Genomic DNA, 27,325 nt, shown 5'->3' with positions numbered 1-27,325 from the left:
TCCCCACCGGGCGCGCCGCCCTCTCCCGTGGGACTGGTCACGTCGGCCCTGCCGTCCACCCCGCCGTCCACCAGGAGGGCTCCTGCAGGCCCCCGAGGCGGCCGCCGCGCGGGCCGCCCCTGTGCTGCCTGGGGGAGGCCCTGCCGGCCGGCGGGCTTGTCTCCGCGCTGGGCTCACAGATCGGGGCTGGGGGCGGGCGGCGGCGCTGCGGGTGTGGGCAGATCCGGGCAGTGCGTGGCCGGGCTGCGTCCACCTCACACCTCAGCTTGGGGGTTCAGGGTCCGCAGCTCCAACCCAGGAGGTGGCCGAGTCCTGGCCCGGGCTCCCCTTCCTGGGGTGTGAGGAGGGTGGACGTCGTGTCTCCCCAGAGGGTCCCCGGGGCTGCAGCCTGCTCACGCCTGCTCCGGGCCGGCTCCCCCGCGGGGCGCGGCTCCAAAGGGAACCCGCAGGACGGACGGGGGACCCCTCGCGGGCACGGGGCGGCGCCGTCCCCGCAGCCGGGCGCACGGGCGGGGGTCGCGCCGAGCGCCCGGGCCTTCCGCGGAGCCCAGGAGCGCCCCGGCCAGCGCGGGCGGGGCCGCGGCCGCCGCGCCCATCCCCCCGCCCCTGGGCGGCCGGGGTCGCCGACGAGCGAGCGGGCGCGGGGCCTCCGCGGGGGCCGCTGCCCGGGGCGGGCGGGGGGCGCCGCGGCGCGGCTCGGGCCTGCAGGGGCCTCCGGGCGGCGCCGCGGAGCGAGGGACCGAGGAGCGGGGCGGGGCAGCGGAGGCCCCGGGCGGCGGCGGCGCGCGAGACCCGGGGCGGGCGGGGCCGGGGGCGGCGCGGACCCTTCGGCCGGGGAGCGGTTTCCGCCCGGAGCGCGCGGCGGACCGGAAGCGGGGGCGGAAGCGCCGCGCGCCGGGGACGCTCCGAGCCCGCGAAGTCCGAGCCGCGGCAGGAGCGTGAGTCGCCGGCCTCTCCCCCGGGGCTCGCGGGCGGGCGGCGGCCCCGAACTACAGCTCCCGGCGGGCCCTGCGCCGCCCGGGGCCCGCGCGCCAGCCTCCGGGCCGCGCTGCATCCTGGGCCCGGTAGTTTCCCGCGGGGCGCTCGGGCCCGTCGCGGGCGGCTGCGGCCGGGGCCCGGTGGCCACGCCCGGCGGGAAGGGCCGTCGCGGCCGTGAGGGCCCGGGCTGCCCCTCCGCCGCGCGGGCGCTGCGCCCGGGGGCCGGGCCCCGGCCGCCTCGGCGCCCCTGGAGGCGCGCGGTCGAGGGGGGCGTCCCCCGTCCTCGCGTCCCGCGCCTGGGGCCCTGCCGGGGGGACTGCTGGGCGCTCGGGCTCCCCAGGCGCTAAGGGGCCCCCCGAGCCGAGCGTGAAGCCTGCCCTCGGGGAGGCGGGCTCGGCAGCGCCCCGCCCCTCTCCGCGCCGAAGGGCCCTGCGGCGGGTCCCCACGTACCTGACGGGGGACCCCGAGAAGGGCCCCCGGTGTGCCCGCAGCCCCAGGAGCCTGTTCCGCCAGCCGCGGCCCTCTGGAGAGCCGGCGATGCCGCAGCTGACCCTGGCCGGTGTCACCGTGGACTTCCCCTTCCCGCCGTACAGGTGCCAGGAGGACTACATGGCCAAGGTCCTGCAGTGCCTGCAGCAGGTGGGCCGGCGCGCAGGTGGGGTGAGCCGGGGGTGGTGCTTGGAGCTTGGAGACCGGCCCTGGGGCCGGCTGGAGCAGCTGTGGGTGCAGAGGAGGGAGGGGGCGTTGGGCCAGGCCGGGGGAGGATGGTCCACATAGGGGCGGCAGTGTTCTCTGGAAGGCCCTCGAGTGTCAGGGTGTGCGGGAGGTGGGCGGGCCCCCCACGCCTGCTGCCATGGCCACAGACTATGGGCAGGACCAGCGGGGAGCGTCGCTTTGCCTGCGAGCCTCCCAGGAGCTCCGGACCTCATCTGGGGTGAAGGCCACCGGGGTCCCGTCCACAGAACCAGGCCCAGGGGCAGCTCCATCTCAGGGCCTGGGGCTAGCTGGCCGCCTTGCCGTCCCGCCGACTGGAAAGTACCGCGTGTTTTGGGGAACATCTTGTGAGATATTTGCCACCCAGGGTCATGTGAGCCCTGAGGCCTGGCTGGGACTGAGCGCTTCCCCCGGCCCTCGGGCTCTCACCCCTGCTGGCTGGGCTGGTCCCAGGAGCCATGGCCCCGGTGCTTCCCCCTACTGACCCCAACCCCGCTCCCAACCCCATTCAGAAAGTCAATGGAGTGCTGGAGAGCCCCACGGGCACGGGGAAGACCCTGTGCCTGCTCTGTGCCACGCTGGCCTGGCGGGCGCACCTGCGAGAGGCCGTCTTCACCCGGAAAGACCCCCTCCTCCCGCACGCCTCGTCCTCCTGGGGCCACACTGCTGTCCACAGAGAAACCACAGGTGACCACCTGCCGGTTCCTCCGGCCTGCAGTGTAGGCTTGGGGGTGGACAGGCGAGCCGGGCATTTCTCGCCATCCTGTAGCCATGCTGGGCACGGCAGACCTGAAGAGTCAGCACGCTGGCCCGCGTGGTGGGTTGCGCTATCTCTGGGCGCCATGACCGGTCTGCTTCTCGTCTGGACAGCTGGCTATGCGGACATCCCAAAGATCATCTACACGTCCAGGACCCATGCACAGCTCACGCAAGCCGTCCGCGAGCTCCGCAACACCGCCTACCGGTGGGTGCCAGGCGCCCCTCCCCCCCCCCCCCCCCCCCCGCCAGGCTGGCCTCAGGGAGGGGGCTGCTCAGCCAGCATCCGTCGGCCGTGGTGCTCTCCGCTGCGCGCTGCCCGTGAGGAAGCTTGGGCTTGTCCCGAGCCTCTGCTCTACACAGGGCTGTTACCCTGGGGCAGGGGGGCTTTAGTGGGGGGGTCTTGCCCCAGCGTCACATGTTTCCCGGTTGACCTGGGCCAGGAGTTAGGGCAGCAGAGGAAGTGCCTCCTGGCTTTGACCAGCCCTTGGGCTGCCCCTCCCACGTGATGGTGCTGGGGACGTGGGGGCTGCTGCCTGGACCGCGGCCCTGCTCGCTCTCCCCAGGCCCAGGGTGTGTGTGCTGGGCTCCCGGGAGCAGCTGTGCATCCACCCGGAGGTGAAGAAGCAGGAGAGTAGCCACATGCAGGTGGGTTTCTGGGCACCTGCCTCCCTCTGGGGCTCTGAGGCGCGGGGCACCCTGGGTGGCAGGTGAAGAATGGGCAGGGCCGTGGGCGAGGCAAGGGGGCACGGGCTGGCCTCGGTGCATGTCTGCAGGCGCCAGTGCGTGCCACCTCAGCACTGGCTGGAGCTGGGTCCACGTCCTCCACAGATCCACCTGTGCCGCAGGAAGGTGGCCAGCCGCTCCTGCCACTTTTACAACAATGTGGAAGGTGAGGGGCTCGTGGGCCGTCTCTCCCCGTGCCGTGGCCTTGTGGGCGGGTTCTGGGTGCTTCAGGCCCAGGCAGAGGGACTGCTGAGCCGGCAGGGCCGGCTCCGCCACTGCGGGCTCCCCATCCTTTCCCGCCGCCTGGGCCTGGGCCGAGGTGCGTGCCTATCAGGTGGGCGGCACCCATGTCAGCTGGTCCTGGGCAGTCAGGGTTGGGCCCTGCTGGGTGGGGGAGGGGGCCCCCCTTCTGCAGGCCCTTGGGGTTCTGGGCTCAGCAGCCAGCAGGGAGGCGTGCTGCGGGGCCGGCTGCCTGAGGGGTCTGTGCTGGGTGCCCCAGACTGTTGTGCCCTCTGGGGGCAGTGCGAGGCTCTTTTGGGGTTGCTTTGGGTTCGGGACCCTCCGTGGGGGCCCACAGCGAGGGGTGTCCTCGTGGGCACCCAGTCCGGGTCCAGGGGCAGGGACTGAGGCCGACATCGACCCCTCCCATGTGCCCAGAGAAGAGCCTGGAGCAGGAGCTGGCTACGCCCATCCTGGACATCGAGGACCTGGTCAGGAGTGGGAGCCGGCACAAGTGAGGCCGGGGCCCTCCGTCCTTCCAGGGCATCTTCCGCCACGCGGGGACCAGCATCCCTTCCCTCTGGCCCCTCGGCTGCCTGGGGGGGCTGTGGGTGGCCCCGCTCTGCAGGTCTGGGGCCGCATCCAGTCTGGGTAACCAGTGGAGTTGTGGCCCCTTCTCTGGCGCCGTCCTTGCTGGGTGGGCAACCTGTGACTCCAGACACCACCGGACAGGGCGGGGTATGGAGGTCTGTCCGAGGTCCCTGCACACCTCACAGTGCTTCTCCTGGCCAGGCTGTGCCCGTACTATCTCTCTCGGAACCTGAGGCAGCAGGCCGACGTCATCTTCATGCCTTACAACTACCTGCTGGACGCCAAGGTGAGGCCGCGGCTAGGCACAGGGCCTGGGCGGGGGTGTCCTGGTTCTGTCACTCCTGCGGAGGACTCGCCCAGCAGCCGGCCGGGCGGGAGCTGGCCCTGGCCCTTGAGAGCAGCCCCTCCCCAAGAGCCCGGCTGTGCGCCGAGGCAGCTCACCAGGGGCCTGTGGCCCGTGCCGTGTGTGGCGGCCTGCGGCTCTGCCCGGCACCCGTCCCTCTGCTGTGGTCAAGCTGGCTGTGCCGTATGGTCTCTGGCTTCAGCTGGGCCTCCCCTCCCACCCCCCCCAGAGTCGCCGGGCACACGGCATCGACCTGCAGGGGACGGTCGTGATCTTTGACGAAGCCCACAATGTGGTGAGAGGTGGTCTACGGGCCCCAACTCCTGCCCCCACCCCCCACCGCCGCCGAGGGCCGTCCAGTCCTGTGTCTAGCCCACTGGTCCCCACCCGCCTGGACCGTGAGGCTGGGTGGGCACTGGCTGCCGGGGTTGGGGGGCGGGCTGCTGGGGGGGCACCCCCGTGCTCTGCTGGCTCTCGTGCTCCCTGGCGGCCGCTGGGAAGGGGCCCCCTGACGCCCCTGGCTGTGGCCAGCGAGTCCCCATCCCCGGCCTGGTCCGCGGCTCCTGCCCTGGGCTGGCTTCCCCGGCGTGGCTGGTCTGGGGCCCAGGGTCCGGGGCGAGCTCGGTCCCGGCAGCCATTGCCAAGATGAGAGCAGGGTCTGGTCTGGGCGAGAGGCCCAGGGGAGGGTTGTGGCTCACGGGGGACTGTCTGGTGCCCCGGACCACCGTGGCCTGGCTCTGGGGACCTCGGGGCTTGGCAGCTGCTGTGCCCGGCCTGCGCTCCCTTGTGACGCTCCTGTCGGGCCCCAGGAGAGGATGTGCGAGGAGGCCGCGTCCTTCGACCTGACCCCGCATGATGTGGCCTCCGGGCTGGAGATTCTAGGGCAGGTCTTGGAGGAGCAGACCAAGGTTGTGGCACAGGGCGCCCCTGGCCTGGAGTTCGGCGCCGACTCCCCCGACGCAGGTGAGCGCGAGGCTGCCCGTCGTCCCTCAGGGGCCACGTCTGGGCACAAGGTTGACTTTTCGAGCAGACCTGTCTGAGCCCCGTGGGCCCGCGGTGGCCGCCAGCCTGCCTTCTTCTGAGGCCCCCCCGCCTGCCCCACTGACTCTGCCCGTGCCAGCGCCCGCTGCCCGCGCCTCCAGCTGCCCGAGGAGCCTGCGTCTGCCCGGCAGCCCCTGCAGCGGCCGCCTCACACTTGGGTGCCCGCCCGGGGCCCCGTCCTGCTGTCGGCTGCCCTGAGGCCCCGCGCCGAGGCCTCTCCCGTTTGACAGGGTCTCGGCCCTGAGTTTGCTGGGTGACCTTGAGGGCCCGAGCAGGCAAGGCCTGTGTCTTTGGGCTCCCCTTGGAGGAGGTGGGGGTTCAGGGAGGCAGGGCTGGGCGGCCGGGGGCCCCTGTGGCCCAGGCATCAGGCAGAGGTGTTGGGGTGGTGCCAAAGCTCACGCTGGGCCAGACCCCAGGCCTCTGCTTCCAGGCCACAGGCCGGAGGTGGTGGTGGCGTGAGCGGGGGCCGCCCCGCAGGATGGATCTCCATGCTGGGCTTTACCTCTCTGCGCCCCAGCGTGTGGCTGGCTCCTGTGCCCGCGGGGGCCATGCCCTTTGGCCCAGCCTTGCTGGGCTCGGCGCCGCTGCCTGGGCCAGCTTTCCCGAGAGGGAGACGGTGTCTGAGACCCCGGCAGGGCCGCAGGCGGTGGGCAGCCCTGACCCTGGCGTGGCCTCTCTTTGAGGGTGCCCCTCCCCATGCGACGCCCTTGTCCCGGCCTGCAGCAGCGTCGGTGACCCCTCTCACCCCACAGGGCTGACCTTGCAGCTGGAAGATCTTGCCAAGCTCAAGGGTGAGTGCCACCCCCCCCAAACCCCCTCCCCCTGACTCCCCCAGTCAGTCCTGACTGCCTCCCCTCCACAGCCATCCTGCTGCGCCTGGAGGCCGCCATCGACGCCATCGAGCTGCCCGGGGACAGCGGGGTCACCAAGCCGGGCAGGTGAAGGCCGGGCCTGCCGGGGGAGGGTGGCAGAGGAGTGTGTGCCGGACCCTGGTACTCTCCCTTCTCTGACCTGCAGCTGCTCTCTCGGGACAGCCATGTCTGCAGACCTCCCACTGGCCATTTCTAGACCCCCAGAAGCCCTAGAATAGTCCGCAGGCCCCCCAGCAGCCTCGCGGGATGGCGGCAGCCGGGGTTGGTAGCCTGGACAGATCTGGGGCACAGCCCGCTGCTTCTGCCACTATGTGTGCCCCTGGCCCTGATGACTGTCTCCCAGCCCCCTCAGGGCCCGGGGCCTGGCCTTCGGTCTCAGGTGCGCTCTCCTGGGCATCCGGCAGAGGCCTTGCTGCACCCATGTGGCCCCTGCACTCTGGCTAGTCTCCCCACGCGGGGCACAGAGCCAATGGCCAGTCTCTTGCAGCTACATCTTCGAGCTGTTCGCCGAAGCGCAGATAACGTTTCAGACCAAGGCCTGCCTCTTGGACTCCCTGGACCAGATCATCCAGCACCTGGCCGGCCGTGAGTCCCAGCCCAGTGTGCCCCCACACCGGCCTCAACCAGGGCTGCCAGCCTGCCCCCAGCTGCCCCCAGAGTGGGAGGAGCCCTGTCCGAAGGGCGGGAGCCTGCTGACTCCGGCTGTGCCCTGTGGCGGCACAGTCAGGCCCCTGCGGGTCAGGGAGGGTGGGGCCTGCCACGCTGGTCCACTTCCGGGCTGGACATGGGGGCTTCTTTGCTCTCCTTACGCGAGTACGGGCTGGCTGTTCTGGGCTCTGGGGCTGCCAGGCGGCCTTACCCCTGGCGCGGGCCCTGAACAGGAGGTGCCCTCGGGGGCGGGGCAGGGCAGCTCTGCCACGAGGCGGGTGGTGAGCGCCACTGCTCCACAGGCGCTGGGCTGCTGGCCAGCACGGCGGGGCTGCAGAAGCTGGCAGACATCATCCAGGTAGGCCTGCGTCGGCACCTCCCATGCGGGTGCTGCTCCTCTCCCTTCCCGTCTCGCGCCAGACTCGGCGGGCTCCCCGCTGGGAGCCCTGCTGACGCCCCTCGCTTGCGCTTCTAGGTCGTGTTCAGCGCCGACTCTGCCGAGGACGGTGAGCTGGGCGTCTCCCGCTGCTACAAGGTAAGGCTTGTCCCACGTGCAGGGCCCCGGGGCCGGGCCCTGTCCTATGAGGCCTCTCCCCTAGGTGCACGTCCACCCCGACCCTGGGCCCCGCAGGACAGCCCAGCGTGCAGACGCCTGGAGCGCCACAGTGGCCAGAAAACCAGGTACCGTGCATCGGGCCGCCCGCCTCTCAGGCTACACGCTAGAGATTTACTCTCTCGCTGCCCTGGCTGGCCTGAGGCGCAGATGCGGGGCCGCTTTCCAGACCTCGGGGGCACCAAGTCCTCTGGTGCCCGGTCCCCACTCAGAGCCCAGCCCATGCCGTCGGGCTCACCTGCTCCATGTCCTGGTGCGGAAACCGGGCGTGTGGGGGTGGGGGCCGGCCTGTGCCTCTGAGCCTGGCACCCTGAGGCGTCCAGCTAGACAGGCGTCTGGGGTGTTCCTCGGGGAGGCAGCCACTGCCCCCCGTCTGCCCACCTTGGCCCACTGGGAGTATTCCGTGGGGAGGGGAGGGCAGGGCAGGGGGCTTGAGGGCCCCCAGCCCTGCGGAACAGAGCAGGGAAAGGACGGAGGGCAGGCCGCGCGGGGTCTGCGGCAGGTGCCTGCTCCAGTCGCGTGACCTCTGGGAAGCAGCCGTGCCTGGCCCGGGGCCGAGGAAGTGGGCGTCCCCGGCCTGTGAGCCGGGGGGTGCCTGCGTCAGGCTCAGGCCCCGCCGCTGGCTCCGGGACGCGGCATGTTCCTGGAAGCGTCCGCTGACCCGGCCCTGACTCAGCCGCGTCTGGGACTTTCTGCGTGTGCCAGCGTGGAGCACGGCGGGAGGGCGGCTCGGCCCTGCTGGGGTGTGGGGTGGGGCTGCTTCCTTCCGCTGGGGGCTTCCTGCTCCTGGAGCCGCGCGACGACCCCGCTGAGAGCAGGGGCGGCACCCTCCGCGCGAGACCCTGCAGCCCCTCTGCTCGGCCTTGCGCCTGGGCTCTGGGGTCCTGCCTCACGCCCCCCCCATCCCCAGGGAAGGTGCTGAGCTACTGGTGCTTCAGCCCCGGCCTCGGCATGCGCCAGCTGCTCCGCCAGGGCGTGCGCAGCCTCATCCTCACCAGTGGCACGTTGGCCCCCCTGTCCTCCTACACCCTGGAGATGCAGATGTAAGGGCGCCGTCCCCGGGGGGCCGGGCCAGCCCACCACCGCAGGCGCTGGGGTGTGGGGCTCACCAGCCACCCTCTCCCCGCAGCCCCTTCCCAGTAACCCTGGAGAACCCCCACGTCATCGACCCGCATCAGATCTGGGTGGGGGTCGTCCCCCAAGGCCCTGACGGTGCCCAGCTGAGCTCAGCCTTTGACAAACGGTGGGGACCCCGGCGGGCGGGAGGCGGCGGGGGCCGGCGGGCCGGGAGGCGGCGGGGCGTGGCTGGTGGCAGCACCTCCTGTTCGCTGCAGGTTCTCCGAGGCCTGCCTGTCCTCGCTGGGGAAGGCGCTGGGTGAGTGCCTGCCCGGCCTCCGGACCTCTCCTCGCCTTCCCACCTGTTCCTGTTCCCAACTGCCGGGGTCCCGAGGGGCCTCCCTACTGACGAAGGCCTCGGGCTTGCAGGCAACATCGCCCGTGTGGTCCCCCATGGGCTCCTGGTCTTCTTCCCTTCCTACCCCGTCATGGAGAAAAGTCTGCAGTTCTGGCAGGTTCGCGCGCTCTGTCCTCTCCTCCACTGTCCTCCTGGGGGCCGGAGGGGCGGCTCCAGCGGCCGGGGGCTCCGGCAGGGCCAGAGCGTGTCTCTGTCTGAGGCGGCGCCACCCCGAGATGCGCCGGCTGCCACTGCCGTGCCACTCTGCCTGTGCTTCCCGCAGGCCCACGACTTTGCCCGGAAGCTGGAGGCGCTGAAGCCTCTGTTTGTGGAGCCCAGGAGCAAAGGTGGCTTTTCTGAGGTGCGAGCTCGCCCGACCTGCACCCTGGGCTGAGGGCCTGCCTGACTGTGGCTGGGCCGCAGACCCTCGCGCCTGAGGGATGATAGCCAAGCAGGCATGCCCTGGCCCGGCCCTGGGCCCAGGCTTTCTGGGAGACACTGAGTGGACTCAGGGCTGGGCAGGGGTCAGCCTGGGAACGCCTGCCACGGAGAAGCCGGCCCACCCCTGGGCTGGGGGAGGACCAGGGCAGCTCCAGTTGACTGGCCCTCCCCAGGTCACCAGCGCCTACTATGCACAAGTTGCCGCCCCGGGGTCCAGTGGGGCTGCCTTGCTGGCCGTGTGCCGGGGGAAGGTGAGGTCTGGGCCCCATGGAGCACACCTACCACGTCCGCCCGGGAGCTTGGGAGGATGGGATGCGGGCGGGACGGAAATGTGAGGCCTTGGTCGGGGGCTTCTCACCCCACCCAGCCTGGGGACACGTGGCAGTGGGGGTCAGGGCGTGGCCCACCTTGGGAAAGGCAGGTGAGGAAAAGGGCTCCTGTACCCCCCCAGGCCAGCGAGGGCCTGGACTTCGCGGACAACAATGGCCGGGGCGTGGTCATCACAGGCCTCCCCTACCCCCCACGCATGGACCCCCGCGTGGTCCTCAAGATGCAGTTCCTGGATGAGATGAAGAGCGGAGCTGGGGGCCAGGTGAGAGGCCCCAGGCTGGGGTGGGCGGGTGGCCTCACTGACCGTGCCCCCACTGACCGTGCCCCCCACCGGCCACGCCCCCGCAGGGCCTCTCGGGGCAGGACTGGTACCGGCAGCAGGCGTCCCGGGCGGTGAACCAGGCCATCGGGCGGGTCATCCGGCACCGGCATGACTACGGGGCCGTCTTCCTCTGTGACCACAGGTGCGCCCGCTGGGGGGGGGGGTCGGGGAGGCCCCGCTGTGCGGGTGTGGGGGGGGCCTGCTGGGGGGGAGCACTGAGCCCTGCCCCACTAGGTTCGCCCACCCAGACGCCCGAGCCCAGCTGCCCGCCTGGGTGCGCCCCCACGTCCGGGTGTACGCCGGCTTCGGCCACGTGGTCCGGGACGCCGCTCGCTTCTTCCGTGCGGCCCAGAAGATGGTGAGCCTGAGCGCGCGCCGAGCCTCCTGCCCCCGCGAGCCGCTCCTAGCCGGGGCTCGGGCCGGACCTACCACCCCCTGCCCCCGCAGATGCCCATGCCGGGCCCCCAAGCTGCTGCCCCGAGTCTGGGTGAGGGCGAAGACCCCGGCGCCGTGGCCTCAGTGCCCAGTCCCCTGTCCACCAGGAAGGCCAGGAGCCTGGACCTGCACGTGCCCAGCCTGCGGCAAGGGCGCACAGGTGCGCGTGGGCAGGGGGATGGGCGGGGGGGCTCTGGTGTGCCCGCTGCCCCTCCTGGCCAGGCCGCATCGCACTGCCGTGCCCATGCTGCCCCACGGTCCCCCAGGGCCACCCGACCCGGCCTCTGGGGACGCCGAGGGCAGCCTGTGCGTGGAGTATGCGTGGGAGCCGGTCCGAGCCCCAAGGAGACCTGCGGGGCTGCTGGCCGCCCTGGACCACAGCGAGCAGCAGGCGGGGGGCCTGGGGGACGAGGCCCCGCCCCAGGAGGAGGAGGTAGGGAGGCAGTGACTTGGGGTTTGAGCACAACCCTGACCTGCAGCTCGTGCCCCCCAGTTCTTCGGGGAGTCGGCTTGACTGGGCTGAGCCTGGCTCCGGCCCCTGGTGGCTCCTGCCCCTGGGGCTGCGCCCATCTGACTGGCGCGCCTGCTTTCTGGCTGGGGCTGGAGGCTCGCCCACCCCAGTGAGCCCTGAGCACACTTGAGACGTGGTGTCCCGAGCTGAGAGGGGAGGGCAGGGGCACCGGGGGGCACCACAGCCTCTGCTCTGTTCCTCAGCGTGTGAAGAGGCCCGCGGAGGAGCTGCGAGGCGGGAGGAAGAGGATCAGGCTGGTCAGCGGCCTGGTACGTGGGTGCCCTTGGCCCTGGCTGGCAGCCCTGCCCTGGCACGGGGAGGGGCCACTGCCCAGCCTCAGCTGTTGGTGCAGGAGGGGCTGCGCCTGGGGTGGGGGCCGTGGGGGCACTCGCTGGGCTGCCAGATTCGCCACCAGGGCGGGGCTCTCGGCAGTGCGCCCATCTGGCGCTGCACTCGGGTCTGAGAGCTTAGACCGTCCGCCCACAAAGTGCCTGGGGTCCCCAGGGTCCCCGGGGCTGCCCCGCCTCCATGGCCGGCACCCTCTGTGCTTAGGTTCCGGCCTTTGTGTCTCTTGGCTGCTGCGGGAGAGCACTTGGGGGTCAGGGCGGCTCCGTCCCTGAGGGCAGTCCCCAGGCTGTGGGGCTCGGCCTGCGTGTGGGCGCTGCCCCGGGAGGGTCTGCACCCCAGCCTCAGAGGGAAGCAGTCAAGAGCAGGGAGGAAGCAGCCGAGCCAGGATCCCTTTGGAAAGCCCCAGGCGGCTCCTGGGGGCTGGTGCTGTCAGGAAGTGGGCTGGGGGCCGAGCGGCCCTGGGCCTCGGTCTCTTTGAGAGTCCACTTCCCTGTCAAGGGTCGGGGGGTGCACCGCAGACGTGGGACCCTATACGTCCAGGGGTGGCCCTTGCTGTGAGCTGGCTGCCCTCGGGCACCTGGGTCCGTGAGGGCCCCTGGGCTGCCTGCTGGGAGCCTCGCTAGGCCTGCTCTGCTCCACCTGCCCAGCACAGCCTTCCCCGCAGCCCCCCATGGGCAGCCAGCCCCCTGCGCGGGAGGGTGCTGCTGACCGGCCCTCGTGTCTGGCAGGGGGGGCCCTCGGCCGGCGCGCAGCAGGACAGGGCCAAGCTGTTCATGGTGGCCGTGAAGCAGGCCCTGAGCCAGGCCAGCTTCGACACCTTCGCACGCGCTCTGCAGGCCTACAAGGCCTCGGATGACTTCGAGGCCCTGGTGGCCTGCCTCAGCTCCCTCTTTGCTGAGGACCCCAAGAAGCACAGCCTGCTGCAAGGTGCCCTGGGTGGGCCCTTGGGCTCCCGGGAGGTGTGGGCGGGGGCCCCCGTCCCAGTGTCCTCTGCTGGCTCTGTCTGGGACCCAAAGGCTCGATGCGGCCCCCCCCCCCGCCCGCCCCAGGCTTCTACCAGTTCGTGCGGCCTCACCACAAGCAGCGCTTCGAGGAGACCTGCCGCCAGCTGACTGGCCAGGGCTGCCGGACCGAGCCCCAGCGGGATGGGCCAGGCCAGGCCGGTGAGTGCTGCCCAGCCGGGTGGGTCTGGCTGGCGCTCTAGGGGCCAGCGCGGGGGGGGGGCCTCTGTCCTGTCAGCCAGCAGCACAGCTCTGGGCAGGGGCTCCCCTGAGGACAGCAGTGTGGGGGCTGGCCTGGGAAGACCCCTACTCCGTGGGGGCTCCAGCCAGTCACATCTCCCTTCTGGGCACCCTGCCCGCAGTGGTGTCTGTGGGGCGCCTGAGGCCGGTCCCCTGGGACAGACCCGGCCCGTGCACAGGTGCCCTGGGCCCTCAGGAGCCAACCTGACGGGTCCTGTGTCTCCTTGTTTCTCTAGAAGGGGGGGCAGGCCCCAGGCTGACGGAGTCCCAGGGCACAGCCCAGCAGCTGGACCCCGGAGAGCACCTGAACCAGGGCCAACCCCACTTGCTCGCCAGGCCGCCCTGCGCAGGTGCCCAGTCCTTCAGTTTGGGGCCAGGCGCTCGGCCCCTGGGGGGCCTAGTTGGTACGGGGTGGGCGGAGCCCTCGGGCTGCCCAGACCCCGACAAAGGGCCCCAGCCTGTCTCCTGCCCACCAGGAGCCCCCGGGGCACAGCAGGGAGGCCAGGGCGCTGCCCGCACCTACCTGGCAGACGCTCGCCGCGCCCTGGGGGAGGCAGCCTGCGACCGGCTCCTGGCCGCCCTGAGGGCCTACAAGCAGGACGACGATTACGACAAGGTGGTGGCCGTGGTGGCCGAGCTCACCACAGCCAGGCCAGAGGACTTACACCTGCTGCAGAGCAAGTGGGGGCGGGGCGGGGCAGGGGGGGGGCGGGGGGGGGTGCCGGCGCCTGGGCCCGGGCTGAGCTGCCTCCCCGCAGGGTTCGCCATGTTCGTGCGGCCCCACCACCGCCGGCGCTTCCTGCAGACGTGCGCGGACATGGCCGGCCTGCCCGCCCCGGGCCTGGGCTCCCCGCCGCCCGGGCCCCAGGAGGGGCGCCCCGCCTCGCCTCCCGACCCCGCCCGCGGCGCCCCCCCACGGGGTAGGGTGACCGGCCCGCGCCCCTGGGTCCCCCTCGGCCGGTGGGGGCGGGTGGCGAAGGGGTTGGAGGCCCCCCTGGAGCCCGCCCCGTCCAGACCCCGCGCAGTTGGTGCCCCCGGCGCCCCGGGGCGGGCGGGGGGGCGGGAGAGGGGCGCGCGGGGCTGCGGCGCTCACGGCCCCTCCGGCAGGCGCGGCGTGCGGGGGCTGCGGGGCGCACGGGGCGCCCTTCCGGTGCCCCTCCTGCGACTTCCAGCGCTGCGGGGCCTGCTGGCGCCGCCACCTGCAGGTGGGCGGGTGCGCGCGGCGGGGCGGGGGGTGGGTGTGCCCGGCGGGGCGGGGCGGGGCGGGGGGTGGGTGTGCCCGGCCGGGCGGGGGCCGTGCCCAGCGCGCTGTGTCCACAGGCCTCGAGGACGTGCCCGGCCTGCGGCGCCGCCGCCAGGAGGCAGAGCCTGGCGCAGGTGTTCTGGCCCGAGACCGCACCCCCCGGGGCGGCGGCAGCGCGTCGAGACCCGCCTGAGGGCCCTGGAAGCGCGCCCGGGCCGACTCCGAGGCGGTCCAGGACGGCTCCCGCAAGGGGCTCGGCGGCGGCGGCGGCGGGCCCTGGCGGGCGGGGCGGCCGGGGCGGGGGGGGCCTCCCCGCCTTGCGGTGAAGCCGCGGCGGCAGCTCTCGCGGCTGCGCGAGGCCGGGGACGGGGCGCCGCCGGGCTCGGGGCTGGAGCGCAGCGCCCCCAGCTGCTCCAATGGACGCTCCAACAGGCTCGTCAGAAAATTAATTTTTATAAAGCCCTTTTGTGAAACTGCCCATGTCCACCGAGCGTGGCGAAGGTGTGCACGAAGGAAACGCGAAGCCCCGGGAGTTACGATCCCAGTTCAGCAGGCGCCGCCCCCTCCTTTCAGTTCCACCCACCCCCCAGAGGCAGGAGACTTCCCCGGAGGGGAGGGTCTGTCCTGCCCTGGCATCCCAGGTATTTTCTGGGAAAGGTAGCTCCCCCCAGGGCGGGCCCCCGCCCCAGCCCTGACTCACCCCCTTCCCAGAAATCCCTGCCCCTGGGCCCACAGGCGGGTGTGGGGTGGAGAGAATCGCCCGGAGCTCCGGGCCAGAGCAAGACCCCGACAGGCCCTGCCCACTGCCAGGCAACCCCGATGCTGGGGAGGAGAGCCAAGGCGCCAGGGCCACTGGGACGAGCTCCCTCTGCCAGCCCCACAGGTGCCCACTGCTGGCACAAACTGGGGCCTGGCCAGGCGCACCACCAGCCCCTGCCCCACGCCCAGGTGGCCACCAGTGGCTGCATGGTGGAGAGATGCCACCCCACACCTGGCCAGGGCACACCTCCCTCCCTGGGGTTGAGGCCAGCCATGTGGGGCCCCCTAGGGCCACTGCCAGGACCAGGGGCTTCGGCTGGCCCTCGCAGCTGCGGACTAGGTCTCTGTCCAAGTGAGATGGGGCGACTGAAGCGCCACCCATGGCGACAGCTGCCGCGGACCCCATTCCCGGCCAGGCACCATACCCATTGCAGGGCCTGCATTCAGGCCGGAGGCAGCCAGGGCACCCCAGCAACACCTGCCCAGCTCAGTTGCCCCCACTCCCCTCCGCAGAAGCCTCCGCATGCCCACACGACTTTGGACACAGAAAAGTTTGTCTTAGAGAAAACCCGAGCCCGGTTCATACACAGCGGCGGGGCGCACGCGGGGCGGCCTAGGTGATGTCCCTCTGCCGCCGGGGGGCCGGTGGGCGGGGCTGGCCTAGGTGATGTCCCTCTGCCGCGGGGGCCGGCGCAGGTTCCTCACCACGCACCTCACCATCCACTCGATGCCCTCGCGCACCCCTTGGCTGTGGAAACAGTAGTGTGTCAGGTGGGGCCAGCTGGGCCCGGCCTGCAGAGGGCACCCCACTCACCCAGTGAGGGCTGAGCAGGCCTGGGTGAGACAGTCACGGCGGCCGATCTTGGAGGCGCAGTCACTGAAGGCCGTCTTGATGTCCGGGATGGAGAGGCAGGGCTGTGGGAGGCAGGCGCTAAGAGCAGGCGGCCTGGGGGCCTGCACGGGTGGCCTCGGCCAGTGGTGAGGCAGCAGGGAGGCAGCGCCACAGGCCAGAGGGGAAGGGCCCGCGGCCACCTCAGCAAACGGTCGGCTAAAGGCCTGGGCAGGCTAATGTGGCTGCGGGGGGCCCCGCCCTGTGGCCCCAGGTCTTCAGGGATGGGGGCCTGCGGCCACCCCCGAGAGCACAGGCGGATGGGGTCAGCACTGGGTCCTTTCTCCCCAGAGGAAGAGCCCCTGGGCCTGCACAGTGGACAGCCAGAACAGGGACAGGCCGCAGCCACCTCAGGAGAGGTCCGTGTGTGGGGAGGGCGGTGGCCCCTGGACGAGCACCCGCACGCCTGGTGACCGCAGATGGCGCACGCGGGTGGAGGCTCACCTCGACGTCCTGCTTGTTGGCCAGCACCAGGATGGGGACGCCGTCCAGCGCCTCACTGGTGACCATCTTCTCTGGGAAGGGTGGAGATGGCTCTGAACCCCTTTACCCCCCCGAGGGCAGACCCAGGGCCCCCCACGGCCAGCTCCGGCATGTGAACTGAACTGATCGCCCTCTGGCCCCGCCCAGCTGCACCTACCGAATGCCCGCTTGGACTCCGACAGCCGCTCCTCGTCCGTGGAGTCGATGACGTAGATGACGCCGTGGCACTCCGCGTAGTACTGGGGGCAGAGGGGCGCTGAGCCGGTACGGTCCAGCCACGCCAGTGCCCGGTGCCATCTCAGCTGCCCCAGCCTGATGACGCCACATGAGAGGCGGGGCCGGGCCAAGGGGCCGGGGAAGGTGGGTGCAACTGGGGCTTCCTGCCCAGCTGGGCAGCCATGAGCGAAGGCCACCAAGGAGCCAGGGCAGCCACCCACAGAAAGCAACTCTGTTCCCCAGCGATGCTAGGGTCCAGGCCAGCAGGGCACAGCCTGGGCCAGCTGCAGCAGGGACCACGGGGACCCCGCCCCCCAATGCTTAAGCACTGGTCCAGGAGGAGGCAGGGAGAGAAAGCAGCTGGAACACAGCAGCCCCGGGGCAAGACAGACAGGAGTGACCAGGGCCCAGGGCAGCATGGCGTGGAGGAACAGCTGTGGCTGCCCCCAGCCTCCCACCACCCGCAACCCATGAGCCCTGACCCAGGCTGATTACCGTCAGCGAGCCAAATGCCCTGGTGCCTTGCATTCTGGGGGGTGGGGCAGGGGAGCGGGCTCAAGCAGGCACAGCACGAGTGGGTAGGAGAGCTGGTGGCCACCAGGGCCTTACACCCAATGGACGTCCCCTTGGCCTCTCACTGACTTCAGCAGATCTTGGGGCGGCCAGCATGGCTGAACAGTGGACACTGAGCATCCCCCAAGGCTCCCTGCTGGCCCACCGCAGCCTGAACGTGCCTGTTCCCCGCTGGCCCTGTGTTCTCTCAGCTCCCTTCCTGCGTTCTGCTCCCCAACACCCATCCTGCTCCCCAACCTCTGCCATGGGTTCTGCTCTCGAGACCCTGGCCAACTACAGCACCAGAACTAGTTTCACTGCTGGGGCCTGGGGCCGTGACCAGCACTCCCGGCTCAGCTCGGCCTCAGTCTGACTTAAGTGGAGGCAGAGGACCCCAGCAACCTGGCCACAGAGCAGAGGCTGCCATCCTGGTTGGAAGTCGGGCAGGAGCGGATGCTCTGGGGGAGCTCAGGGCAGGGAAGTGTTACCCACTGCTGGGGTCAAGCCAGGAATCAGCTCCTGGGCTCTCAGGCCTGGCATGGCCCCAGAGGCTGTGGGAGTAACATGCTGCCCTCTGTACTGGCTGACCACCCACCGGCCCATCAGGAGGGGTCACCCCAGGGAGGAGGCTGGCATCCGGCCCACTGCGGGCACCCAGGGCCTGGCACAAGAGGGGCGACAAGCAGCCCATTGCAGTCTCAGAAATGCTCACCACCTGCCAAAAGAGAAACTGCAGGAGCCCTGGAGGACCCTTCCCAGGGCAGGCAAGGAGCCGAGGCGGAATGGAGGGAGGGCCTCGAGGGCTCGGGCCTGCGGAGAAGTGGCCCTCGCAGGGTCTGCTCTGGCAACAGCAACAAAACCTCCAGGCAAGGGCTTTTGAAAGAGCGGCTGCGGAACCCTGGGTGGACGGGGCCTCAGAGCAGAGCGGCCGGGAAGCCACCGGCAGGTATCTGGCCAAGTGGGGCGCCCCGGGGCAGGGGCGGCGCGGGAGGGACGCCCCAGAGCCCGCACCAGGCATCTCTTACCTTGTCCCACAGAGACTGCAGCTCCTCCTGCCCGCCCAGGTCCCAGAACATGAGGCGGGCCTTCCCCACATCCACCGTGCCGACTGGGGAGAGGAGACGGCGCTGAGGGGCCCTGCGGCCCGCAGCACCCCGGGCGCCAAACCCAGCGGGGACCCACCCCGCGGCCCCGGCCCCGGCCCCGGCCCCGGCCCCGGCCCTACTGTTGAGGCCCACGGTGGTGGTGATCTTGGACAGGCTCACGCCCCTGTAGTTCCTGCTGAGCCGCGTCTTCGACTGCTCCAGGAAGGTCTGCGGGGACAGCGGCCGGGTCAGCCGGGCCGGCCGGGCCAGCCGCGGCCGCCCAGCACCCCCGGCGCGTCCGTCCGCCCGGGGCGGGCCCACCGTCTTCCCCGCGTTGTCCAGGCCCAGGATCAGGACGCAGTACTCGTCCTTCCGGAACATGTACTTGTAGAGGCCGGACAGCAGCGTGTACATCCCGCCGGCGCGGCCCCTCCGCGGGCCCCCGCTCCCCGCCGGCCGCCGCGCTCCGCGGGCCTCCGAGTGGCCGGGCCGCCGCGCGCCGGACCCGCGCCGACCCCGCGCCGACCCCGCGCCGACCCCGCGCCGACCCCGCGGGGTGAGCCGCGCAGCCGTCCCGGCGGCCCCCGCGCCAGCCACTTCCGGCGGCGGGAGGAGGCGCGCTCGCTCCGGGCGGAAGCGCCGCGGGCCGCTCTAGCCGGTGAGGCGGGCTCTATGGCGGCGGCCGGAGGCCGGGCGGCGGGGCGAGCGGGCCGGGGCGGGGCAGCCGCGGTCGGGGCGAGCGGGCCGGGGCCCGGGGGCTCGGGCGGGCGGCGGCGGCGCGCGGGGGGCGCGGGCCGGGGCGCCGGGCGCGGGCTCACGCGCCGCCCCCCGCAGCGCCGGGCCGCCCGCCGGCCGGCATGGACGAGGACAGCCTGCGGGCCGCCCTGCGGGCGCACGACGCGCAGCTGCGGCAGGTGGAGCGGGCCCTGCGCGCCGGCCTGGACCCCGCGGAGCTGGCCGACCTGCGCCGGCTGCGCGGCGACCTGCAGGAGCTGATCGCGCTGACCGAGGCCAGCCTGCTGTCCGTGCGCGAGGGCCGCCTGCTGGCCGCGCCGGGCGCCGCGGACGGCCCGGCCCTCCCGGAGGCCGAGCCCGGGGCCGCGCCGGGCCCCGCGGCCCCGGGCCCCGAGCCCCAGGCCGGGGAGGCCCCCGGCACCCCCGCGCCGGCCCGGGAGGCCGCGCGGGCGGCGGCGGCGCCGGGCGCGGAGGAGCAGGCGCGGAGCGGGAGCAAGGTGCGCGCGCCCTTCCGCAGCGCCTGGGGCACCCTGGAGTACCACAACGCCATGGTGGTGGGCGCCGCCGAGGCCGAGGACGGCGCGGCCGGCGTGCGGGTGCTCTGCCTGCACCCCACGCACGCCTCGCTGAAGCCCTGCCCGTTCTTCCTGGAGGGGAAGTGCCGCTTCAAGGACACCTGCAGGTAACCGGCCGGCCGGGCCGCGGGGCTCGCTGGGGACGGGGAAGTCGGAGGGGCGGCCGGCGGGCGGGGCGGGGCGGGGCGGGACGGGCCTCGCCTGCCCGAGCCTCCTGACCTGACCCAGGCCTTCCCCGGGGCACCGGCCGGGCTGGCGCTTCCTTCCCGCACCCCGCTGCCCGCACCGAGGCCCTCGGCGACCCTGCTCCCTCCGGGGCCCCCACCTTAGCCGCGCGGGGCTGGGCTGACCGCCCGCACTCGCCCGGCTTCAGCTTGCTGCCGCGTTCCCCTTGGGGAGGAAGGTGGGACTTCCCCGTAGACACTTTGTCTTTGGCCCCACAGCGGCGAGGTGACTGGGCGCTGGAAGGTCTGGCTCCCCGTCCTGCGGGGTCCGGAGCCCGTCTCCCCGCCCCCACCCCATCAGGGCACAGCTGCCGGCCCTGCCCGGGCTCTTGGGCTGGCCACACTCTGGCGCCCGGAGTGGGAGGGGCCGTCGGTTCTCCTGTGGTCGGTCACCCCAAGCCCCCCTGTCCCGCCGCGTCCTGGCCGGGGACACCGCCTCCCCGCTGTGTTCAGGGGGCACTTCCCTGTGTCTGCCCTGACCCCCACCGTCCCGTCCGTGTCTCCGGGGCATCGGTGGCTCAGACGCGGGGGCCGCGCCTGGTGCCGTGTGCCCGCGTCTCAGTGAGCGGCCCCGCACCGCTGGCGGCTTCCAGCCGGCTTTGCCCATGCGCCGGTCTCCAGGCCCTGGTAGCAGGACCGGGACAGCTGCCTCCCTTCCCCTCCGCGTCGCGTTCCCCGTGGGAGCCCACACTGCTCAGCCCGTCCCCGTCCGTCCCCAGCCTGTGCCTGGGCCGCTGGGCGGCTGCAGGGGAGGAGCTGGCGTCAGTTTCCCGCAGGGCCTGTTTCCCCCACCATCTGGGTCTTGCCTGTGGGGGTGCTCGTAGCATCTGACGTGGGTTTGCGCCCAGCGAGAGCTGGGGGAGTGGCCTGCAGCACCCCAGGCTTCCTTGGTTACTGGCAGGACAGGGTGTCTTCCCTGCTCAGGGTCCCCGATCTCTGCCCCGTCTCCCTGAGGCAGACTGGGGGATGCGGGGCCCCCCTGACACTTGGCAGGCACACAGCGGGCTCTTTATCTCGTCAGGTGAGGCAAGCGTGGGGCACGCAGGCGTAGACCGCAGCAGCCCGGTCCCCGCTCGGAGGGGCTGCAGCTCTACCAGCCACCCCAGGACCCGCCCCACGCTGCCCCGACGTGACCTCCCCCCTTCGCCTGCACAGCCACCACCTGCCCCACGACCCCTCCTCGCGCCTCCTCACGGCCCATCCCCCCCGGGGGAGCGGCAGCACCGCGCACGGTCGCTGAAGAGGAGCCTTGCGAGGGACTCTGGGGCCATCTGCCTGCCGTGGGGCGTGGGCACGCCCCCCACCCCTGCCCGCTGAGCCTCCCCGCCCGGCGGGGTGAAGGCCAGGCCTCAGGCACTCCTGTGGGGCAGAGCCGACCTTCTTCGCCGCGGGCCTCCCACCGTGCCCTCCCCTGTGGAGGGGCTGGGCCGCAGCCCGTGTCCTGCTGTCCTGCTGTCCCGGCGCGCACTCCGTACCCTGCCCCGCTGACTGTGCTGACTGTGGTGTCTGCGCCGGGCCTGGCTCTGGGCCCCGCCCCACCCCTTTAGCCCTAAAAGCAGGGGCCGGAGGAGATGCCTCGGGAGCTGCCATCCCCTCAGGCGGGCCCACAGCGGGCGTTTGGGCTCCGGTCCCCCCTGCTGGCCCTGACTGAGTCCCATCTTCCCACAGATTCTCCCACGGACAGGTGGTCTCTGTGGACGAGCTGCGCCCCTTCCAGGACCCCGACCTGAGCTCCCTGCAGGCCGGCTCCGCGTGTCTGGCCAAGCAGCAGGACGGCCTCTGGCACCCAGCGCGCATCACTGGTGAGCCTGCGTGGCCCTGTGGCCACCGGCGTGCCCCTGCTCCCCAGCCTATGTGGGGCGCAGGACCCCACTCGGTCCCGGGGGTGGAACCCCCCCCCCCGCCCGCCTGCCCCGTGTTCATGGCGGCCCCTGCCCCGGGAGGCCACCAAGCCACGGCCTACCTGTTTCCTGCTGCAGATGTGGACGGTGGTTACTACACCGTCCGGTTTGACTCGCTGCTGCTGAAGGAGGCCGTGGTGGAGGGAGATGGCATCCTGCCCCCTCTGCGCACGGAGCCCACGGGGCCCTCGGACTCGGACAGCAGTGATGCAGACGACTCCAGCTATGCCAGAGGTGAGCGCTGTGCTGCCCAGGGCCCGGCCTGGCTGCTGGGAGCTCTCCTGGCAGGAGGGGAGGGGAGAGCCAGCAGGGCATCGGGGGCAGTCAGAGATCCCTGGGGCCCAGATTGGAGGGGGAGACACGATCGTGGCGCCGCAGAAGCTGGGATGTGGCCACGGCAGGGAGGGGTCTGTTCCGGAGCTGGTGGCTTCTGAAGGGGGGAGCGGGGGCGGGAGCCCAGCGGATGGGGCTGGTGTCTGTTCTCAGCCTGGGTCGGGGCCCCTGGAGCGACCATGGGAGTTGCCTTGAGCCTGTGACATGCCGGGTCTGCTGGGCAGTCCATGGAGATCCAGGACCGCGTGGGGCCCAGAGCTGTCATCGGCGCCCCAGTCACTTTCCTGCCTTTGCAGTGGTGGAACCCAGTGACGCCTCCAGCGGGACCTGCAGCTCCGCCTTCGGCGGCTGGGAGGTGCACACACGGGGCATTGGCTCCCGGCTCCTTGCCAAGATGGGCTACGAGCCTGGCAAGGGTGAGTGTGCGCCGCGTGGCGGGTGGGGGTGCCTGCGCTTGGCCCAGGGTGCCCGCCTGGCAGTGCTGCCCTGTGTCCCCAGGTCTAGGCCGCCACGCTGACGGGCGGGTGGAGCCGGTGCACGCCGTGGTGCTGCCTCGGGGCAAGTCACTGGACCAGTGCGCTGCCATCCTGCAGAGGAGGCCCAGGCCCAGCGTGGCTGGCTCCCCGCGGCCCCCGGCAGGCAGGGGGCGCGGGGGTGGGCCCGGGGGCCGGCCACCCCCTCGGAGCGTGTTTGACTTCCTCAATGAGAAGCTGCAGGGCCCGGCACCTGGCGCCCCGGAGGCGGCAGTGGCACCTGCGGGCAGGAAGAGCGGCAAGGAGGTGTACCACGCAGATCAGCGCTCCCGCCGGGCCCTGAACCTGCGGCTCTTCCACACGCAGCAGAAGGTGGAGCAGACGCAGCGGGACATCCGGGGCATCCAGGAGGCCCTGGCCCGCAACGCCGGCGGGTAGGGGCAGGCCCGAGGGGCGGGGCCTGGGCCCGGGGCACAGGCAGCGCCTCACCCTGGCCGGGCGGGTAGGGGCAGGGCTGCAGCCCCGGTGCCTGGCCGTGGCCCCACGCGTGCGGGTCCTCCCCAGGCACAGTGTCACGGCAGCCCGGCTGCAGGAGCGGCTGGCAGGGGCCCAGCGGCTGCTGGGGCAGCTCCGGGCCCAGGAGGCAGGCCTGCAGCGGGAGCAGAGGACGGCGGACACCCACAAGAAGATGACCGAGTTCTAGGGCCCCCGGCCAGGGGTGCCCAGCAGGGCCCGCTGCCTTCAGAGAGGCCCGCTGACCTCAGCCTCATGCCGCCCGGGGCATGGACTCTACTGAGCGGAGGCGGAGCTGCAGAGGTCACTGCTGGACCTTACCTGCCATCAAGGTCCCCCGCCAGTGTCGTGGGGGCGTCCGCGTCAAGGACATTAAAGGGGTTTTGTTACCGTGTCTGGCATCTCTGCTGTCTGTGGGGCCTCTGCCGGGCGGCGGGCAGGGTATGAGGCGGGCAGGGTCTGGAGACGGACTCTCTCCCCTCCCTCGTGCCCAGCCCGGGCTCCGGCTGCTCCAAGGCCTCACGGGCCAGCATCTGCCCGGGTGTCCCTCGGGGCATGCTGAGGAGCAGGCACCCAGCGCTCCCTGGCTGGGAGAGGCGGCCGGGGCGGTGCCAGGCCCAGCTGGTGGTGGCTGCTGCGGGTGCAGCTGCTGCAGGGCTGCTCCTTTAGGTGGCCCCGCCCCACCTGCCCCGGCCGGGGGTGGGCAGCCCGTGGCCTAGTGAGCACCTGCTCTGCCCACTGGCTGGGCCCCTGTGCCCCTCTTGGGGCAGCAGAAGGTTGGGGTCTGGGAGGACCAGGTCACCACATTAGCCAGCCTGAAGGGCAGCCAGCCCCACCTCTGTGCTGCTGGGCCCTGCCCCACCTGCCGCGCACAGGCCCAGCATGGTTGGAGGAAGGACTCCTGGGTAGGGGCAGCAGCCAGGACCTTCCCAGCCCCTTGTGGCCCGACCTCTGGGGGGGGGCCGAGGCCCCCCCAGCCCTGGCTGCAGGTGACGTGTCGGGTTTGGGCTGCACTGACCACAGTGGGCCTGTGCTCGGGTACAGCTGCCCAGCCCTCGTGAACCAAGCTTGGCCTTACCTGGGTCACCCTTACCAGCAAGCACTGGAGGGGAGGCCAGCTTCACCAGAGCCCCCAGCCCTGCAGCCCCCCCCCCAGCCTCGAGGGGTGGGGAAGGGGCTTTGGAGGGAGGGTTTCCTATGTGCTGAGACAGAGCGCCCAGAGGGAGGGGCTGGGCAGGCGGTGTGGGGTGCAGAAGTGGGCCCGCAGGGGGAGGCCTGCTCCTGAGCTGGCCCAGGGCCCCATCTTTCTCCGCAGTCTGCTGTTTGGCGGCATGGGGCCCCCATGGCCCGCTGACCCCCTGGCGGCATGGCCTGCACCGTTGGCTGTGGGTGCTGTGCACTGCCTGCTGCAGGTGGCTCTGTCCCCGCCCAGGGCATGGCCTTCACACTTGTGGCCAGAGTGGCGGGCACCCGGCAGATGTGGGGCCACCCTCCCCTGTGTCTTGCCAGCGACGTCCCTGCACCCCATTTCTGCCTCCTCTTGCCCCCAGGAAGTGGGCACCGAGGCCACTTGGGGGGTTGAGATGACAGTGTCAGTGGTGTGTACCAGGCTGTCCCCAGGGCCAGGATGGGACCAGCAGGGGATGACCCCACCTCTGTTCCCTCAGCAAGTCCCACCGCAGGCTGCAGGAGCTGCCCTGGCCCCCCAGAGCTGGGTGGGAGGGACGGGGTAGCTGGGTGGGGATGTGGCTGGCTCCTGCCACGAGTGACCGCTGCCCTGACCCACTCAGCCCACAGCCTGTCAGCAGGGACCTGCTACCACCGCCACTGCCAGAGCCACTGGAGATGCCCGTGGCGGCCTCGTTGCAGCCGGTGCTGCCCTGGGTTGTGCAGCGTCCCTGAAGCCACCTATTCCAGGGTGGGCCTCACTGCTGTCCCCTGGGCCAGCCTGGCAGCCAGCCCCGCGGAGTAGGCAGGGGTCTGGCTGCCCTCCCGCCATGCCAGAGCCAAGCGCCCGTGGTCACCTGCCTTCAGAAGCTCGAGGCACAGACCTGGGCCCTGAGGTCTGCAGCGGGGGAAGGCCCAGGTGACCTCACCGCGGGCTGGGGTGAGCGTGGCAGAGAGGTCCTGGCTGCTCGCTCGCCCCGGACCTTCCTGCTCCAGGTGGACACCCTGTACTCCAGGGTCAGCAAGCCCAGAGGAAGCCGGGGAACCCCGACGCAGGGCAGCTGCTGGGGCACGGGGCCGGGGCTGGCCGCCCTGCCCTGCCGGCCTGAGCGGCACTTGCCTGGCGCAGCTCCCCGGCTTCCCCTTCACCACCTAGGCAGGGTCCCCAGACCCCGCTGCCCTGCGTGCCCTTCCTCCAGGGTGGGCGAGCCCCAACCCCAGCCCCTCGGCCCCCCAGACGCGCGCACCCTGGCAACACACATTTCAGCGCCAGGGCAGCCGGCCTGCGAGCTCCCGGGGTCCCGGCCGCCCCGGCCTCTCGCGGCTCCCACGGGGGGGGGGGGGCACGGCCGGCGCCCGCGGCTCGGAAGGCCCGGGAGGGGTCGGGGGTTCTGCGCGCGGACTCCCCTCCCCGGGACGTCGGCGGCGGGGGGGCCCTCGCGGGCGGGGCCCCGGCGAGTCGCCGTAGGGGTCGCGGGGGGCCGCGGGGCGCTCCCCGCGAGGACCGCGGGCCCGGGGCGGCAGGGAGGGCTCCGCGCGCGCGCGGCGGGGGCGCTCGCGGCCGAGCAACCCGCGGCCGGCAGCCCCCCGGGGAGCCGCGGCGCCGCGGGCCAATGGGAGCGCGCCGGGGCCCCTGGGCGTGTCGATTCGGCGCGCGAGCCAATCGGTGCGCTCGGGGCGGGGCCTGGGGCGGAAATTCGGGCGTGGCCTGGGGCGGGGCCCGGGGCGGGAATTCGGGCGGGGCCTGGGGCGGGGCCCGGGGCGGGAATTAGGGCGGGGCCTGGGGCGGGAATTCGGGCGGGGCCCGGGGCGGGGCCCGGGGCGGGAATTAGGGCGGGGCCTGGCGCGGGAATCGGGCGGGGCCCGGGGCGGGGAATTGGGCGGGGCCGGGGCGGGGCCGGGCGGGGCTTGGGGCGGGGCCCGCGTCGGGCCGGCCTGTCCGTGGGGCCGGCGGGGCGCGCGTGGGCACCGACCGCCGCGGGATTGGGGGGCCGAAGCCCAACGGGTGCGGGGGTGCTGCGGTGCCCCGGCCGCGGCCGCTGCTGGGCTCCGCCGCGGGCGGCGGGCTTGGGCCGGGTGCAGCCGGAGCCGCGGGCCTCGGGGCTCCACGGACGTGGGCGGCGGCGGCCGGACCCCAGACGCCGCCAGGGCCCGCCGGGGCGCCCGCGCAGAGGGGAGCCGGCCGGGCCTGCAGGCCTGTGGGCGCGCTCGTGCCGGCGGGCGGGCGGGGTGGGGGCGCGCGCTCGGCCGCCCCGCAGCCCCGGCAGAGCGGAGCGGAGATGGGGCGCCTGCGCCCGCCCCCGGCCTGGGGCCGCGACTCCGCTTCCACCCCGAAGAGCCGGCCCGACCTCGGGCTTCTGGCCGCGTCTCCCCGCCCGCCTGTCGCCCTCTGGGCGCCTGACAGCCCGCTGGCGCGTGGGGCAGGGCGCTCTGGCCCTGCCCGCGGGAGCCCGGGCCCTGGCAGCTGCTCGCAGCCCCGTCCCCCGGGAGCTCCGTCCTCCCGGCCTGGCGCGGCCCACAGCTGCCGCTGCTCCACCCCGGTTAAAGTGTGATTTGGGGGAGGGAGGGCCTGGCGCCGCCGGTGGGGCCCGTCCAGCTTGGAGGTCTGGAGGCGCATGTGGCTGCAGAGGACGCCGGTCAGGGAGACCCGGGCCCAGACCCTGTTCCTGTGGTTCCTGGGGACCTGGGGCTCTGAACCCGAGAGCTGGGTGGAGCTGGGCATCCTGCCAGAGGCCAGTGCCTGGGTGAGGGAGGCTGTGTCCACACCTGCCTGGGCCTGCACATGGGGCGGGGCGAGGGAGGGGCCTGGAGTACTTGCCAGCCCCACCCAAGCTCTCCCCATCCCCCAGAACCCCCCAGGAAAGGCCCTGCTGGAGGAGGTCATGGCTGCCGCAGCCCTCACCAGCCTGTCCACCAGCCCCCTCCTGCCAGGGGTCCCCACTGCAGCCTTCAGTCCAGGTGAGGCTGAGAGGCCTGGCCCAGGCGGGGTAGGGGTGGGGGCAGGACCTGCTCCCCCAAGACCCTCGAGCTACCCTCAAGCTGCGTGTCCCTTACCCAGCCGCCCTCTTCCAAACACTGACACTTAGAGTGGCCCCCTGAGGCCAAGCCTGGGCCCCGGCCGCTGACCCCTGGCTGACTCCACCTGGCTGGACTTCTGTGCTGTCCTTCCCGCCAGGAAGCGGCTGCCGCTCCCACCGGCTCGCTGTCAGCGGGTGGACGGCGGCTGGGGTGAGGATGCCTGGAGGCCGCCGTGTGCGCATGTTCCAAATGACCGTGTTGTGTCCCGCAGGGCCCGGCGTGGAGCCCTGGACGGAGGCCCTGGTGCGGACAGCGGGCGGCCGCGGAGCCTGGGACTGGGACCCGGCCAGGGAGCAGCCCTCCCCTGCCACCCCGACACCCCCGCTGCCCACTGAGGCAGCCGCTTCCTGCTTGGGGAGCCTGCCCTGGGGAAGAGGAAGGTGAGCCTGGGCGGTCCTGACCCCACCCTTGTCTCCCGGAGCTGCCAGCCCATGCTGTCCCAGTGTCCGTGGAAGTGCTGCGGGAAGGTGCTGCGGCCGGCCTCTGGCATGCGGACACATCCGTGCCCACCTTGCCT

General features: G+C 72.7%; 3 protein-coding genes across 5 annotated transcripts; 2 read left to right on the top strand and 1 right to left on the bottom strand.

The window, feature by feature from the left end:
- Positions 1-1,515: 1,515 nt before the first annotated feature.
- Positions 1,516-14,924, top strand: RTEL1 (regulator of telomere elongation helicase 1; the record flags this gene model as incomplete). The annotated part of the gene is given in 35 exon segments (XM_084246581.1): positions 1,516-1,617; positions 2,205-2,379; positions 2,563-2,656; positions 3,015-3,096; positions 3,280-3,340; positions 3,832-3,907; positions 4,186-4,270; positions 4,557-4,622; positions 5,137-5,290; positions 6,121-6,159; positions 6,231-6,306; positions 6,728-6,825; positions 7,191-7,246; positions 7,364-7,423; positions 7,488-7,569; positions 8,412-8,544; positions 8,631-8,744; positions 8,836-8,876; positions 8,987-9,072; positions 9,238-9,315; positions 9,569-9,646; positions 9,847-9,987; positions 10,074-10,189; positions 10,282-10,405; positions 10,495-10,642; positions 10,749-10,915; positions 11,197-11,262; positions 12,070-12,268; positions 12,391-12,504; positions 12,819-12,932; positions 13,059-13,259; positions 13,341-13,675; positions 13,677-13,787; positions 13,903-13,998; positions 14,874-14,924. Coding segments are annotated over 35 exon segments (3,819 nt in total).
- Positions 14,925-15,126: 202 nt separating this feature from the next.
- Positions 15,127-18,308, bottom strand: ARFRP1 (ARF related protein 1). Of its 3 annotated transcripts, XM_084248332.1 has the most exons (7): positions 18,131-18,308; positions 17,950-18,037; positions 17,750-17,832; positions 16,114-16,195; positions 15,918-15,988; positions 15,399-15,499; positions 15,127-15,332 (listed from the first exon to the last, which is right to left on the bottom strand). In XM_084248332.1, exons 1-7 carry the CDS (start codon positions 18,221-18,223, stop codon positions 15,245-15,247), a joined length of 606 nt encoding a protein of 201 aa, XP_084104458.1. In that variant the 5' UTR covers positions 18,224-18,308; the 3' UTR covers positions 15,127-15,244. The 3 variants fall into 3 exon arrangements, 1 of the variants encoding a protein (XP_084104458.1); XR_014617088.1 differs by lacking the exon at positions 15,918-15,988 and having other exon boundaries at positions 15,197-15,332; XR_014617089.1 differs by lacking the exon at positions 15,127-15,332 and having other exon boundaries at positions 15,417-15,499; positions 15,918-15,983.
- A 331-nt stretch (positions 18,309-18,639) lies between these two features.
- On the top strand, positions 18,640-22,947 carry ZGPAT (zinc finger CCCH-type and G-patch domain containing). Its single transcript, XM_084248032.1, has 6 exons — positions 18,640-19,226; positions 21,012-21,145; positions 21,323-21,478; positions 21,874-21,993; positions 22,076-22,484; positions 22,615-22,947. Exons 1-6 carry the CDS (start codon positions 18,667-18,669, stop codon positions 22,751-22,753), a joined length of 1,518 nt encoding a protein of 505 aa, XP_084104158.1. The 5' UTR covers positions 18,640-18,666; the 3' UTR covers positions 22,754-22,947.
- Positions 22,948-27,325: the final 4,378 nt, after the last annotated feature.

Source organism: Talpa europaea (genome assembly GCF_964194135.1).
Source record: "Talpa europaea genome assembly, chromosome: 11".
In the NCBI taxonomy this organism is placed as follows: Eukaryota; Metazoa; Chordata; class Mammalia; order Eulipotyphla; family Talpidae; genus Talpa; species Talpa europaea.
This window is presented reverse-complemented; position numbering and strand designations above follow the sequence as displayed.